General features: G+C 36.8%; 2 protein-coding genes and 1 non-coding gene across 4 annotated transcripts; 2 read left to right on the forward strand and 1 right to left on the reverse strand.

Annotated features, from left to right (window-relative positions):
• The first annotated feature begins 3,453 nt into the window (after window positions 1-3,453).
• LOC105158444 (enoyl-CoA delta isomerase 2, peroxisomal-like) lies at window positions 3,454-4,450 on the forward strand. Its single transcript, XM_020693032.2, has one exon. The coding sequence runs from the start codon at window positions 3,582-3,584 to the stop codon at window positions 4,323-4,325; it is 744 nt and encodes a 247-aa protein (XP_020548691.2). The 5' UTR covers window positions 3,454-3,581; the 3' UTR covers window positions 4,326-4,450.
• A 5,291-nt stretch (window positions 4,451-9,741) lies between these two features.
• Window positions 9,742-9,872, reverse strand: LOC148788800 (U11 spliceosomal RNA). Its single transcript, XR_016065036.1, has one exon. It is a non-coding gene; the product is annotated as a U11 spliceosomal RNA (small nuclear RNA).
• Window positions 9,827-14,348, forward strand: LOC148788801 (uncharacterized). 2 transcript variants are annotated; one of them, XM_088878182.1, is made up of 3 exons: window positions 9,827-10,310; window positions 10,417-12,817; window positions 12,892-14,348. In XM_088878182.1, exons 2-3 carry the CDS (start codon window positions 11,977-11,979, stop codon window positions 13,638-13,640), a joined length of 1,590 nt encoding a protein of 529 aa, XP_088734308.1. In that variant the 5' UTR covers window positions 9,827-10,310; window positions 10,417-11,976; the 3' UTR covers window positions 13,641-14,348. The 2 variants fall into 2 exon arrangements, with proteins under 2 accessions (XP_088734308.1, XP_088734307.1); XM_088878181.1 differs by having other exon boundaries at window positions 9,828-10,306.

A 14,348-nucleotide genomic window follows, 5' to 3' on the forward strand; every position in this document is an offset into this window, starting at 1 on the left:
CAGTACACAGACACACTTTGATGACTATTTAGGTAAACTTTTAACAAATAAAATCTGTAGCATAATTCTTGAGAAATCTTGGATAGTAGACAGTGGAGCATCTTCACATATGTGTAAAACTAAAGGATTATTTGCTAATCTTGATAATAACACTGCTAAAAATCATATGTTCATCTTGCAGATGGATCCTGTTGAACAAATTGGTAACATTGTTTTGTCTGATAAACTTGAATTGTATCATGTGCTATATGTACCAGAACTCAACTTTAATGTACTGTCTGTGAATAAATTGTGTTGTGCCACTTCTATCACTGTTATCTTTACTAATTCACATTGTATACTTCAGGACTGCAAGACTAAACACATTGTGGTTGTAGGGAAAGTGATAGGAAGACTGATCAAGCATCCTTCAAGCTAGAAACATTCCAAAATTATAAGAAAAGTTTGGATACTTATTTCTGTCATTCTGTGGTTTCCGATTCAGATACATGGCATAAAAGGCTTGGACATACACCACAAAATGTACTTGATCACATCCCTTCATTGAAGGAAAATAAGAATAAACTCACCAATTGTGATATTTGTCCAATGGCCAAGCAACAAAGACTTCCTTTCAAGACTAGCAATAGCATTTCACAAGCATTGTTTGACTTGATCCATATTGATATTTGGGGACCCTATAATCAACATTCCCTATCAAATTGCACATATATGATGACAATTGTGGATGATTTTAGTAGATGTACATGAACCTACTTAATGAAATACAAAACTGAAACTGTACCTCTCTTAATCTCATTTTATGCTATGGTTAAAACACAGTTTGATAAGATAAAAGTCATTAGAACAAATAATGGTAGTGAGTTCTTAAGCAACCAATATCAAGATTTCTTCAAAAAGGAAGGTGTGTTGCATCGTAAAATTTGTGTTTATACACCTCAACAAAATGGTGTAGTGGAGAGAAAACACAAACACTTATTACAGATTGCTAGGGCAATTATGTTTTAGTCATGTTTACCTCAATCAATATTCACAAATCTTTGTCGCCGGCTCCCTCTGCTGTCTCCCGCCACCCTCCCCCCTTCTCTGCCATCGCCATCCATGTTCTCTCTCTCTCTCTATATATATATATATATATTACATTTATATAATTAAAATTTATATATCTATTTAAATTTTAACCAATGATTGAAATTAAACAAAATACGCGTTGTAGATTTACTAGTTAAATTTGAACCTTAAAATCAAATAAGATCCAATAGTAATTAAATAAGGGTATGAAAATAATTTTATAAGAAAAAGCGAATGAATTACAGGAACTCGCGTGAGGGTGTAATTACTCTATTTCTTTTTTTACATCGGAGTCATTTGTTATTTTATTTATTACAGGGGATAATTTGCTCTTTTCAACTACCGCATGAGAGTAATTCAGTTTAAACCCATAAAAATTCTGGTGAACGAAAATCAAGAAATGCATTTGGTGTAGTGCTTGCAGTTTTTAACATTTCCAGATTTTTGTTCTTTTTATAGATCTGTTAGTTTATATAATTTGTTAATGAGGAGGACCATCTTTGATGAAATTTTCAAATATGGTAGACTAAATTTAATAAATCAAAAACTTAAAAGACCAAATCCAAATAAACAGCATAATTAAGGGACTAAAAGTAATATTTATGGCAGAAATGTGGTCCCTTTTTATGGGAGGGCCCCACCATTTATGAATCACAAAACTGCAACAATGTCGGAGCACGGTACAATCTGCAAATTGCGACAAATAATGACGAAGCTAAAAGAGGAAAACTGGGACGTCTACTTTTTGACAATCAGATACAAATTTTTCTATGTTTTCTTCCGGCCCTTAAAATGTATTGCCAGATTACTTTACTTTATCCACAATTTAAATACGGGTTAAATACAATTTATGTCCCGAATTAGTAGAAATGAGAAATTTATTATTTGTGAAAAATAAAATTATAATTTATTTTTTTGTGTCATAAAAAATAGAGCAATTTATCTCCTGTACGAGCCATTTTTTATTTTTTAATTTGAAATTTAAAATTATATTTATATTTTTATTTGATAATAGTTGGATTTTGATCAATTTATGGTCCAAATTTAACTAATAAATCAACGATGTAGATTTTATCTAATTCAAAATAAAAAATTTAAATTTAAGCAATAAAATTGAAATTATATATTTATTTTATATGTTTATAATAAAAACTATTTATATATAGAGTATATATATGTAGAGAGATAGAGAGACCGACAGGGAGGGGAGGGGGGAAAGAAGGAAGGGGAAGGGGGAGGCGGTGATAAAGGCACGAGGGGAGGGAAATGGTGGCGACACGATGGGGGTGGTTTGGTGACAGAAAGACGAAGAAGAAAGAAATATATATATATATATATTATTTTTATATAATTAATATATAATATGTAATTTCAAAAATATATATGTATTAATATATTAAATTATATATATAAAATAATATTGTTATTGAGCAGTGCACCGCTGGACCTAAAGGGTATTTTGCTCTATTTTTTACAAGAAACGGGGGATAAATTATATTTTTTTCATATAAATACATGCTATATTTGGTATTTTATGCATGAGATATGAATGAATAATTAATGCAAATTTAATAATTTTTTTTTTAAAAAAAATGAGATGTATATCGATGGATTAGCCGGCCATGTATCACGCGCGTGAGTAGTTTTCTCATTTTATTTATTTATTTTTCTTAATAGTAGTCGCTGCATGTAGATTTCGTGCAAATTGTTTTACTATATTAGGTAGCTACAAAAGTGATATATAGGGTATTTAATTGTTTCAAAGACAATCACAAAGTTCAACTCAAATTATAATGGATTAAACTCCACTCACTCAGTACTAGTAGGTCAGCACATGTCCTCTCTAATTAAATTTTTGAATAATTTTACCCTTATATTATATATGTATAGTTCAAAGATTTTTTTTCTAATGATTTTATATTTTATATTTAGTTAAAAAATAATTAAAAAATATCTTTTAATTATAATGAAGTAGTAGAAAATTAATGAATTAAATAGTATGAATTTTATCATATTTTACAGACTCAAAATCAAGAATGAATAGAAAAATTACAAAAGATTTTAGTAGTTTGGTAATAAAATTAAGTTATTAACTATTTATTCTTTTGGATAAAAATGAGTTGTGAAATATTTTTTTGAAAAAGAATATGATAAAATATAATGGTTTTCTGAACATATATATTTTTTAAAAATATGATAAAATATTTATGTTTATTCTTTTTTCCTAAAAAAATTTAATTTTTTGTTAAGCATATTAAAATAATACAATTATGGATATTTTTAGTTAATTAAAAAAATAAATGTTATATTATTAATTTAAAAATATATATTAGGTCAAAAATAGTTGGGTGGCAAAATGTGTATATAATATATATGATAGCATGTAGGAAAAGATTATAAGATAACGCATTGGCATCTTTCTTGAAATTCTAAAATCACTCTCTTACTTTATCTTCTTCTTCCTCCTCCTCTTCCACCCAAAACCCTTATTCATCACCCTTCTACCCACCATGTGCACGTTAGAGAAGCGCGGTGATCTCTTCATCCTAACCTTAACAGGCGACACCAAGAAAGATCAGGAGCATCGCTTAAGCCCGCACCTCATTTCATCCATCCGCTCCGCGTTAGCCCAAGTCAAATCCCAAGCCGTCAACGGATCCGCGCTCGTCACGCTAGCCCAAGGCAGATTCTTCTCCAACGGCTTCGACTTGAGGCACGCGCAGGCCGTCGGCGTCAAGTCCGGCTCAACCCAAGCCGCCGTAGCGGAGCTTCTCCGGATGGTGGATCTGTTCAAGGGAGTCGTCGCGGATCTCCTCTCCCTCCCCATGCCTACCATCGCCGCCGTCACCGGACACGCGGCCGCCGCGGGGCTGATCCTGGCCATGAGCCACGATTACGTCATGATGACCTCGTCGAGGGGGGTGATGTACATGAGCGAACTGGATATAGGTATGACTTTGCCTGATTACTTCACGGCTTTGATTCGGGGGAAGGTGGGTTCCGCCGGGGCTCGGCGGGAGCTGGTGCTGCTGGCGGCCAAGGTGGGGGCGGCGAGGGCGGCGGAGATGGGGATCGTGGACTCGGCGCACGGTACCGCGGAGGAGGTGGTGGATGCTGCGATGCGGATGGGGGAGGAGTTGGGGAAGAGGAGGTGGAGCGGAGAAGCGTACGCCGAGATTAGGAAGGCTTTGTATCCGGAGGTTTGTGGGTTGTTGGGGTTGAAAGATGCGACTGTTCTTCCTTCCAAACTTTGAGAAATTATTGAAAAATTACAGTAATAATATATTTGTGTTTGATGAAAAAAAGGGTGAATTTTGGAGATTTCTCAACTGAGAAATTGTTTGATCAGATCAGCTATGTCATGACTTTGTTACTTTAATTCGTCTCAATTGTCCCGAAGAATCATACGGTTTGATCGCATCATCTGCTTCTTGGGTCTCATTGCCAAGAACTTCCATGATTATCAACTTGTTTTCCGAGTGAAAACCAAATTTCTCAAGTTTTTCAATAATATTTTTTAATTAAATTTCAAGAATCCCGAGTTTAAATTTTAAATTTTAAATTTAAGTTTAATTTAAATTTTATTATTATTATCTAATTTATCTTATTTAATTTTTCGAGTTTTTGTTTTATAACTTGATTTTGAACAGTATAAATTAGGGGTGTGCAAACCAGTTAATCGAATCGAATCGAGCTGAATTTTTTATTAATCAAAAATTCGGTTTGGAATTTTGTAAAATTGAAAATCGAACCGAATTTGATCGGTTCAGTTCAGTTTTAACCGAATCAAATTCTGTTTTTCGATTTAAAAATCGAAAAAAATTGTTTTTTTTCTTTTTTTTAAAATAATATATTTTGATATTTTAAGCTAACATTGTGATATTTTTTTTAATTTTATCCAAAAATACAAATATCAAAATTAAATTTTAAATTAAACATCAATATAATGTTAATATATTATATATTAATATATATATAATTATATAATATTAGTATGTGTAAAAATATATTTTATTTATTTTATTATTTAAAAGTTCGATTTTTTGTTTCGCAACCTCATTGGTTGACAATTATATGACTTGGCAAAATTTTGAATTAAAAAAAGAAAAAAATACATGGCCGCCGCAAAACCACATTCCGCCGCCGTTTTCTCCACCATCACGCCGACCCACGATCGCGAACTGGTACCATTAGATTCGCCTGCTCATTGCGGTTCTAATGGTACCAGTTTCATCAATTTTCATCAACTAGGTGAAAATATACATTCACTTGAAGCTCTCGATCGTCGTCCGTCGCGAAACCACATTTTGCCGCCGTTTTCTCCGCCGTCATGCCGACTGCTAGTATCGTTAGATTTGCCTGCTCATTGCGGTTCTAATGGTACTAATTTCATCAATTTTCATCAACTAGGTGAAAAGATACATCCACTTGAAACTCTCGATCGTCGTCCACCGCGAAACCACATTCCGCTGCCGTTTTCTCCGTCATCACGCCGACCCACAGTCTCGGACCACCACTGTTCGCTTCCTCTCGTCGTTGCGAGTTGTTTGAGACCAGTCCCGTCGTTTTTCATCAACTGTGTGCAAAGATCTTGCAATTTTCATCTTCTCGCTGTCGTTGTTCGTCGCGCCACCTATTCGCCGCCGTCCGACGGCCGTTCGCTGCCGGAGCACCACCACTAGACGCGCCTCAGCATGGCGAGGCTTCCCATCCGGTCAGATTTCGCCATCGGAGACTCGACAGCAACTACAACAACGACCTCTCCTATTGTTGACCAACAACAACAATGACAACAACAACGACCATGTAATTTTTTTTTTTAATTCAAAAATTTGCCAAGTCATTTAAATGTCAACCAATGAGGTTCCAGCCTCAATTTAAATATCCACGTAGGAGCCACGTGGAAATTTCCGGCGGGTTGGTATTTTCCGACGAAAAAGTCCTAAAATTGAGCAATTTAATTACATGGAGGACTAAATACAAACCCTAACAAGTTAAAGGACTAAAATGGGATATGGCTATAGTTAGAGGACGAAAATTATATTTAATCCTTTAAAAAATATATGAAGGTAAAATGGCTATTTGTTTTTCTATAAAGGGGTAATTTGCTCATTTATGATATCACAAGGGGTTGCTTGCATTATTATTATTATCTAATTTATCTTATTCAATTCTTCTCGTATAAGGAAGAAGAATTCTAATTCAAAATTGAGTTTGTAAAAATAATCGATAAAAATGATTAATTATGGTAATTTGTCATATAATAACTTTGAGTGGATAAGAATTTTGTTATGTTAAATTTGTACACATAAGCCTCATTTACTCGTGTTGTCAAACTTGTTATGAATACGAGTTCAACATTTTAGAATCACATTTATATCTCGACACCATAAATATCAGCACGAGACAATTCTGTCCTAAAAACCAAGAAAATAAAACTCCTGTCTTGACTTTGTTAACTTATGCAGCCTATCACATATTTTCTGTACAATTTTAAGATAGATTTGAAGTTTGGTGGAATATAATTTAAGATGTACTGTGTGGTGGGTCGGTCTAGGACTGATAGGGATCAGTCCAAAAAGGCTCGGCCCAATACTAACTTATTATTGCTCATGGCCGGTCTTGGCCGGTCATGAGTATTTAAGTGGGCTCCAATTAGGTCTATTTCTAAATTTGAACTCAGCATGTGGACCGGCCCAATTGAGATCCGGATCGAGCCCAGACTAGCGCTGAAAGTGCTTGTTTAATTTTTATTTTTATCTTTTTTATAATATTGAGGTTTTCTTATGAACAAGAACTTAAATTTATAACTATCTCTTGAAATAAATAAATAACAAATTAAATTACATAAAAAATTATATATAAAAAAGTAATAGTTAAAAATATATAATGAACTTGAAAAAAAAAAAAAAAAGTCCAACAGTCTTGTCCCACTTGCTCTTGTGGCCATTGGATTGGACCAGTTTTATGTATTGATTTCTGGAATCAGCCTACGACCGGCCTGGCTGAAGCAGCCTATTTTTTTTATTGATTCATTCTGGTCCTGTGTTGGGTTAAACCAAACGGTTTTACACTACTTTTTCTTGAGGTTCGGTACAATAAATTGACTTATTATCGATCTATTACAGGTCAAATAAATTATTTATGATCAAGTTATCGTATACATTTTCACACGTTAATGTATGTGAGGAGATGCATCTTCATTATGAGGGCAGTTTAATCAGCAAAAAATTATTTGAAGTGCAATAAGTTAGTAATAAGTCAACCGATGGTAAATATCAATTATCACTCAGTTTTATCTTTTGGTTAATATCGACAAACTTAGTGAATTTTGACAATGGAGGGATCTATCTGTTACGCAAAGCAAACATCAGGATATTAAATAATATTTTTCAAATTATAAAAAAATTTACATATACATACACCAAATATTAAAAAAAAAAAAAGAATTGTAATTATCTCTAGGATTTAGTTGCATAATTGAAACAGCATCTACATATGCCCTCTACTAGCATAACATAAGTGTTTTAATTATGAAATATTTCTATATATAGAATGTAAGTTATAGCTGGTAGTCCAATTAAGTCCTCATTTTCCATCAAAAGTCTCCATAAGAGGATGTTGGGTCAACTTTATAAATTTTATAAAATATTTCATAAAATGACTTGAGAGTTTATGAAATATATTTATAATTAATAAAAAATTAAATTTTAAAAATATAAGAAATATTAAATTACCATTTCCCATATTTGAACAGTCAAATTACTAATTTGTTATTATTATGTAAACGAATAAAAAAATATAATAAAGATGAAATATGTTAATTATTGTGAGAAATATATATTAATTAAATTTTAATTTTAATTATAATTATATATAATTAGGGGTGACAAATGGGTGGATCTAGTCGGATTTGGATCGGGTCCAAAGAAGTTGGGTTCAATATGGGTTGAGTTTAAAATAGGTCTGAACTAACGGGTTGAAAATAGATTGGGTTGCAAATGGGTCGGGTTGGGTCGATGATACTCATTTTTTATATTTAACGTGTACAAAATTTAAAGTAATAATAATAAGAATGATAATATTTTTTATACAATTTGTAATATAATATAATATGATTAAATTTGTATTATTCAATTTTTATGGAAAGTAATCAAGTCACATTAAAGATTCATTTGTTAATATATATATATATATATATATATATTAAAGTCAATGTTTTCAAAATTATATATTGGTATTAATGCTTTACCTACTAATTAAATTATTACAATTAAGAAAAGTTCAAAGACCCTTTGAAATATAATATAGAGTTAGTTACACTTAACCCCAAGTAAAAATATGAAAATTACACTTTTCTTCAAAAAGAATATTTTAAAATCATACTTATGCCCACTTTGGAAATTGTCTGTTTACCTGATTCCCTTCGATTAGAGTTTGCACGAAAAATGCTAAAGTAAGCTAAAAGATATAAATAAATTTTCAATTCTGTCCTTTCTTTAATATTCCATGGCATCGTTTGGTTCATGTGATTAGGCATGATAAATTTATTTATCATGACTAATCACACAGTTGGTTAGTATTATTAGAGTCCAGTATTAATATTGGGCTTGATTTTATAATCACAATATATGGTATTTAATTGATATAAGTAATGATAAAAGTTAATCTTATTTTTTTTTCCTAGTTTAACCTTGGACTCTCTCCCTCTTTCTCCCATTTTCTCTTTCTTCCCCCCACCACTTAATGGACGCTTATTTCTTCTTTCTTTGTTGGATATTTGAAAAATATTGAAGTTTTTATCATTAATTACTTAATTGAATACGTATTTCCAACTTCAGCTTCATATAAATATAGACAAAAAATATATATTTTATAAATTAATTTTATTTTAAGCAATTGTATTTCAATAAATAATTTAGTAATTTTTTTTTATTTTTTTAAACCCAAGCTACAATATAAAAATATAAATACCTTAAAAATAAATGCTCTTTTTTACATTTAATCATATGTTATAATTTTTTCAACCAAACATCATATTATATTGTCAAATACAATATCCCACATGTAATGCCTCAAACCAAACATCATATAATACAAGATAAGATTAATAATCATTCTATCATATCTAATCCTATTACACGAACAAACGAGCCTCATGTTCATTTTATATATGAAATGAAGTTAACAACATTATAATTTATCCTCTTGGCCCAGACAACGTCCTAGGCGTAGGGGAGATCGGAGCAAGAGGGAACGCCTAGACGACGTTTTTATTCCTGGGCTGCAGTAAGTAGATCGAGAGGTCGTTCCGCCCCTTGTCCCCTAAGTTGGGTAATATGTTCTCGACCATTCTTGCTCCAATCTGACCTAGCTGGCGAGCGATCTCAGTTCGCGATTAACACTATTAAATAAGAAATAAAATTAAAAATTTATATAATTTTTTTAACTAACATCGATATTTTTGGTCTAAGGGAGATCAAATGTAAACAACAAATATTAATTTTAAATTTTTTTAAAACTATAAAATTATATTTTTTAAAAACAACAAAAGATAGGTTCCAAGTTGCAAGTTCCAAGGACAAGTAGGAAATAGAATTGAATAACCAAACAGAATTGAGAAATAGATATCAGTCAGCCATAAGACGAAAAAAGCATTGAGAGATAGAAATGAAGGGTCGGCCAAACGAGCCAACCCTATATCAATTTCCACAAATTATGTCGGCCATATGTCTTGATAGCCATACAGCACTAGCCTTACAACGGACTAGAGTGGCATATTTAGCCAACCGACCCTTTTAAGTTTAAACTCAGCACTCCACCTCTTGTTTATCGAATATCTTCACTTTCATGTTTCTTTAACCTCGTCGATGTGGGATTTTCTTACTTTCTAAGTTTGTACAATATCGTCATGCCTCAAACATCTTTGGAGGCAAAGAGTTCCTCAAGTGCCGATTCTGAAGGGCTTCTCTTCACATCACTGCAACCCATGATTGAAATTGCTTTCTTGCTGCCCATTATTGTCCGTGAGAGAGAGAGAGAGAGAGGAGAGGGAAGAACTGATAAGGGGGACTGATTATTATATAAAGATAAGTTAAAAGCTTTGAAAAGTATGGAAAAAAGGAAAGAGAAAGAGGAGGTTGGTGATTTGTGGAAGCCGCCAAGCCTGCCTTTCTCATCAAAGATAAAAAGCTACGAGTCAGTTGCATGGAAACGGATGAAAATTCTTATTCAAGTAGGTCCGATCGAGTCTGATCAATCATTCGATATCATTTCATGTCTATCTTACACAAGCTTTTACTCGGCCACTGGAATTGAGAAGTAAACTTTTTCTTGATTGAGCAGAAAATTATGTATGATACTCTCTCCAAGACAGGATATCATGAGTTGGAACCGCTATGTCTTGAAGCTACGCAGAATGGGGATGAATCTGATAGAGGAGACATTGCTAATGTTGCTGAAGGGAAATTGCAGGGAACAGATGCTTCAGGGACAAGGGGCACGAGTTGACTAAGAGCAATCAGAATTTAGGTGATTTAAATATTACCGAGGATTCGCAGAACTTGAATGTATTGCCGCACTCACGGGATGGAAAAGCAGATTTAAGTTCAAAGAAGACGCTGAATAAGGAGACTGAACAGCAGTTGTTGGTTGAAATAACACAGACAGATGCACGAGGTGCTCGCTGAAATGTCCCAGAGAAGGGAAGAAGGCCAGCATCAGCGAGTAGCAGCTATTAACACATGGCTCGCCTCTTCGAACAGAAGGTGAATTGCAAGAAGCTGATTTTGCTACACAAAGGCACGAATGTGTTGACCAAGTATCTGCCATAATGCCATACAGTGGTGCGTCAGAAGAGAATCAAACATAACATTGCTGTCGGCTGAAAGAAATGCCTCTCAGCCCACAGATTCTGTTATTACAAGGAAATGGATTTGGAAGGTTAAATTGGGCTCAATTTACAAGCCCCATATCCTTGTGATCCGCCTCGATCACGTTTGACCTTGATCAATGACCACGACCACCCACGTCACCGAGTTGGACCTGTTAACTGGAAATAAAACACAAAGCTGATCGGGATCGTCCCGACGACGCTCCGATGCCTAAGTCAGATGAGATCGAAAAGAATACTCAGCGACCCAAAATATAAGTGCAGATGAACAGTGTACCTTCTCTCAATGGACTTAGGGTATTTATAAGCGTCTGGAGATGGGACCCTCCTGGGGGACAGGTGTCAACTTCGGGTATGCCCATGTAATGACTCAGCCCTTTCTCCTTTGGACACCTGTCCGGTGGATAATACGGGTCGGATTCGGGTTTATGGGGCCCGATTTGAGACGTCATCAAGCCACAATGTGCCACGTGCGACCTGCGACCTTATTACTTGGCGACCTTCTTAAAGCCTTTTTTCCCCACGGACCTGCGATCTCCCGTGCGACCTATGTGCAAAGTCATGTTTTGCTCATTATTTTCTTGAGATATCCTCATCAGAATTCCCCCACTTCTTTCAAATGTAATTTATTACATTGGGAAGAAGTATATCTTGCCCAATTTAGATTGAAAGAAAATCTTTATGAGATCGCGTCTTTGATGTAATTTGATGGTCAAGGGATCAAAGGTTGGATTCTCGTACGCGCGTTTATCACTTGACCATAAATCGAAGGGCTGTGTTGCAATAAGCTGAAGCGTTGCATTTAATGAGCTGCCACGTGTTGTCCATCCGACCGACGTCACGATCTTCGAGGTGCCACCTGTCATCCATCCTCCGGCTTTAGCTGGGCGCGCCTTTCCACACAGTGGTCTATATATACCCCCCTCCTTCAAAATCCGCCTGCTCCATTGTTTCGTCTTCGAGATCGTTGCCAGACTCCCAGCGACCTGCCTCCTCGACCTCGACAAGGTACCATGTCTTCCATTAACTCGAGCTTTTCTATTTCTGCGACTTCTCCTTTGCATGAACTTGAGGGTCCTTCTACAGCTAGGTCTAGGTCTAGATCTAGGTCGCAGTCTAGATCGAATCCTTCTGATAACCCCTCTGATGATGAGACCCCTAGGTATGTTAGATACCAACAATCTTTAGATAACAGCCTTTGGATAGGCATTGTCAGTAAAGTGAAGCAATCCATTTCCCAAATAAAGGAAAAATACTTTATCCCACATGATTTTGAGGTCTTGATCCCCAGATCATTTGATCGCATGCACACCCCTCCTGTAGGATTTTGCACTCTGTCGATCGGCCACTTTGAGGCTGGTTTGCGATTACCTCTAGCTCCCCCTGTAGCTCGCATACTCAAGGGATTAAGGCTCAATCCCATGCAACTATCTCCCAACTCCATTAGTCACATTGTTCTTTTTGTCATAATAATGCGAGCTTTCGATCTCGACCCTAGTTTTGATAATTTTTGGTCGATTTATTCTTTCACTACCTCCACTAGGTCGGCCAATAGGGGTTTCTTCTACCTCACCTTCCGTAGACAATGTAGGTATCTAGAGCCCCTTAAATCTAATACCGGTCCGTGGAAGGATCGCTTCATCTTTGTTCGACCTCCCCCTGGTCAACGATGGCCTTTTACTCTCAAATGGTCTGTAGAAAAGCCCGAGCCAGTTACTGAAGGAGAGGGTTTAGATGGGGATTTGATTAATAGTCTCACTTCTAACCCCTTTTTTCCAAAAAAGTTGCTGACCGAAGAGGTCTTCTGTCTTGCGCGCCTGTCCCGTGCTTCTGTACCCATCATCGGGTCACTAGGTGATTCTCTATCTCTTTTCTGCCTCCCTTTCGACTTTTTCTTTATTAACTTTTTGAGGTCGTTTACACTGCAGAAAATAAAGTTATGCTGGGTCGTTTGACTAAGCGTGCTCAAGCTCGCCATGAGCGAGGTACTAGTGAGCAACCTGTGCCCCAAAGTCAACCTCGAGGTCGCGCAACACCTCAGCGACCTGATCCGGACACCTCGGCTACTCCTACAGCCGACTTGCGAAGACCTGAGACTCCAGTTGATATCGGCACCGAGGAAGTCCAGGCTCATGACCTTCCCCCAGCTCGAGGTGCTTCCCCCAGCATCGAGATGGTCGGATCATTGATCGAGGGTGGAGCTGCGGGTCCTAGTCGCCCCCGGAAGCGCAAGCATAGGTCGCCCTCTAAATCCAAGCCTGGGGGACCACACATTCCCAGGCGATCTGAGGAGGAGTTCGCAGCCGCTCGAGCTGCGGAAGATGAAAACCTGAAGTCTTTGAGGGAGGTCGAAGAGTGGGAGGTATCCGCTTTTGCTGCTCACCGCACCGATTCTCAAAAGTCTGCTGAATTGACGGGGGCTCGGCTAGCACCTCACTGGAAGGTCTCGGACCATAGCACCATTTTGAACAGTGAAGCCGGACAGGAGTCCTATGAGATCTACAGGCACACCAGTCTGCCTCGCGACCAAGCCGCACTTCTATCTTATCCATATCCTCGACTGGAGCAGCATGGTGCCCATGCTTTGGCACAGGTAATTGTTTTTATCTCCGCATCCACCCTGATTTCTTCTAACCTTCATTGCAGGCTAGTGCTTTCCTGCGATCATTATCTTTAAAATGCACTGTTCAACGCAAGCGTCGCTTGGAGGCCCAGGAGAAGTACCGAGAGATTCGGAATGATTGCCGGGCGAAAGAGAAAGAATGGGCGGAGGAACGTCAGCGCCTTGAGGAGGCAAAGGCTCGTCTTGAGGCGGAGGTCGCTCAGATGAAAGAGGTCGCTGAAGCCCATGGTGCCGAGGTAGCCAGAGCCCGTGAGGAAGGTCAGATGTCGGGTTTTTCTGCTGGGCAAGAGGCTGGTCTTGTCCAGGGTCGCATTGAAGGTCGTGAAGGTTTCTTGAACTCTGCCGAGTTCGCTGATAGGGTTCGCAGTGCTAGGTTGGATGGAGCTCGGGATTTCCTGAAGACCCCAGTTTTCGATACAGCAGTTGAGATCAAGGCGAGCATCTACATGACGCAGGGTTTCAACAAATGTAAGGCTCAGGCCATCAATCTGAATGCATTTGCTGAAGGGTTCGATCAGAACAAGCTTAACCCCTTTGTAGATGAGAACTTCCAACCCTATCCTGAAGAGCCATCTCCTCAGATCGAAGGCACCAAGTTCGCGAGCTTGATGGATGAGGTGGAAGCCTTGGATGAATGAGCTTGACCTTGTGACCCCATGACCTGCATCTCTGCAAATACTTAGGGATTTTTTGTATAGGCACAAAGTTAGTGAAACAATTGTTTTGACTATACACTGATGACTTGGAATTTTGCTGTGTTTA

Source organism: Sesamum indicum, linkage group LG3, assembly GCF_026168435.1.
Source record: "Sesamum indicum cultivar Baizhima isolate 11 linkage group LG3, ASM2616843v1, whole genome shotgun sequence".
Lineage (NCBI taxonomy): Eukaryota > Viridiplantae > Streptophyta > Magnoliopsida > Lamiales > Pedaliaceae > Sesamum > Sesamum indicum.

Bases quoted from the DNA above. Each gene is read 5' to 3' on its own strand.
- LOC105158444 (XM_020693032.2), top strand. From the start codon at position 3,582: ATGTGCACGTTAGAGAAGCGCGGTGATCTCTTCATCCTAACCTTAACA.
- LOC148788801 (XM_088878182.1), top strand. From the start codon at position 11,977: ATGTCTTCCATTAACTCGAGCTTTTCTATTTCTGCGACTTCTCCTTTG. The intron at 12,818-12,891 runs GTGATTCTCTAT...TTTACACTGCAG, and splicing joins ACCCATCATCGGGTCACTAG to AAAATAAAGTTATGCTGGGT.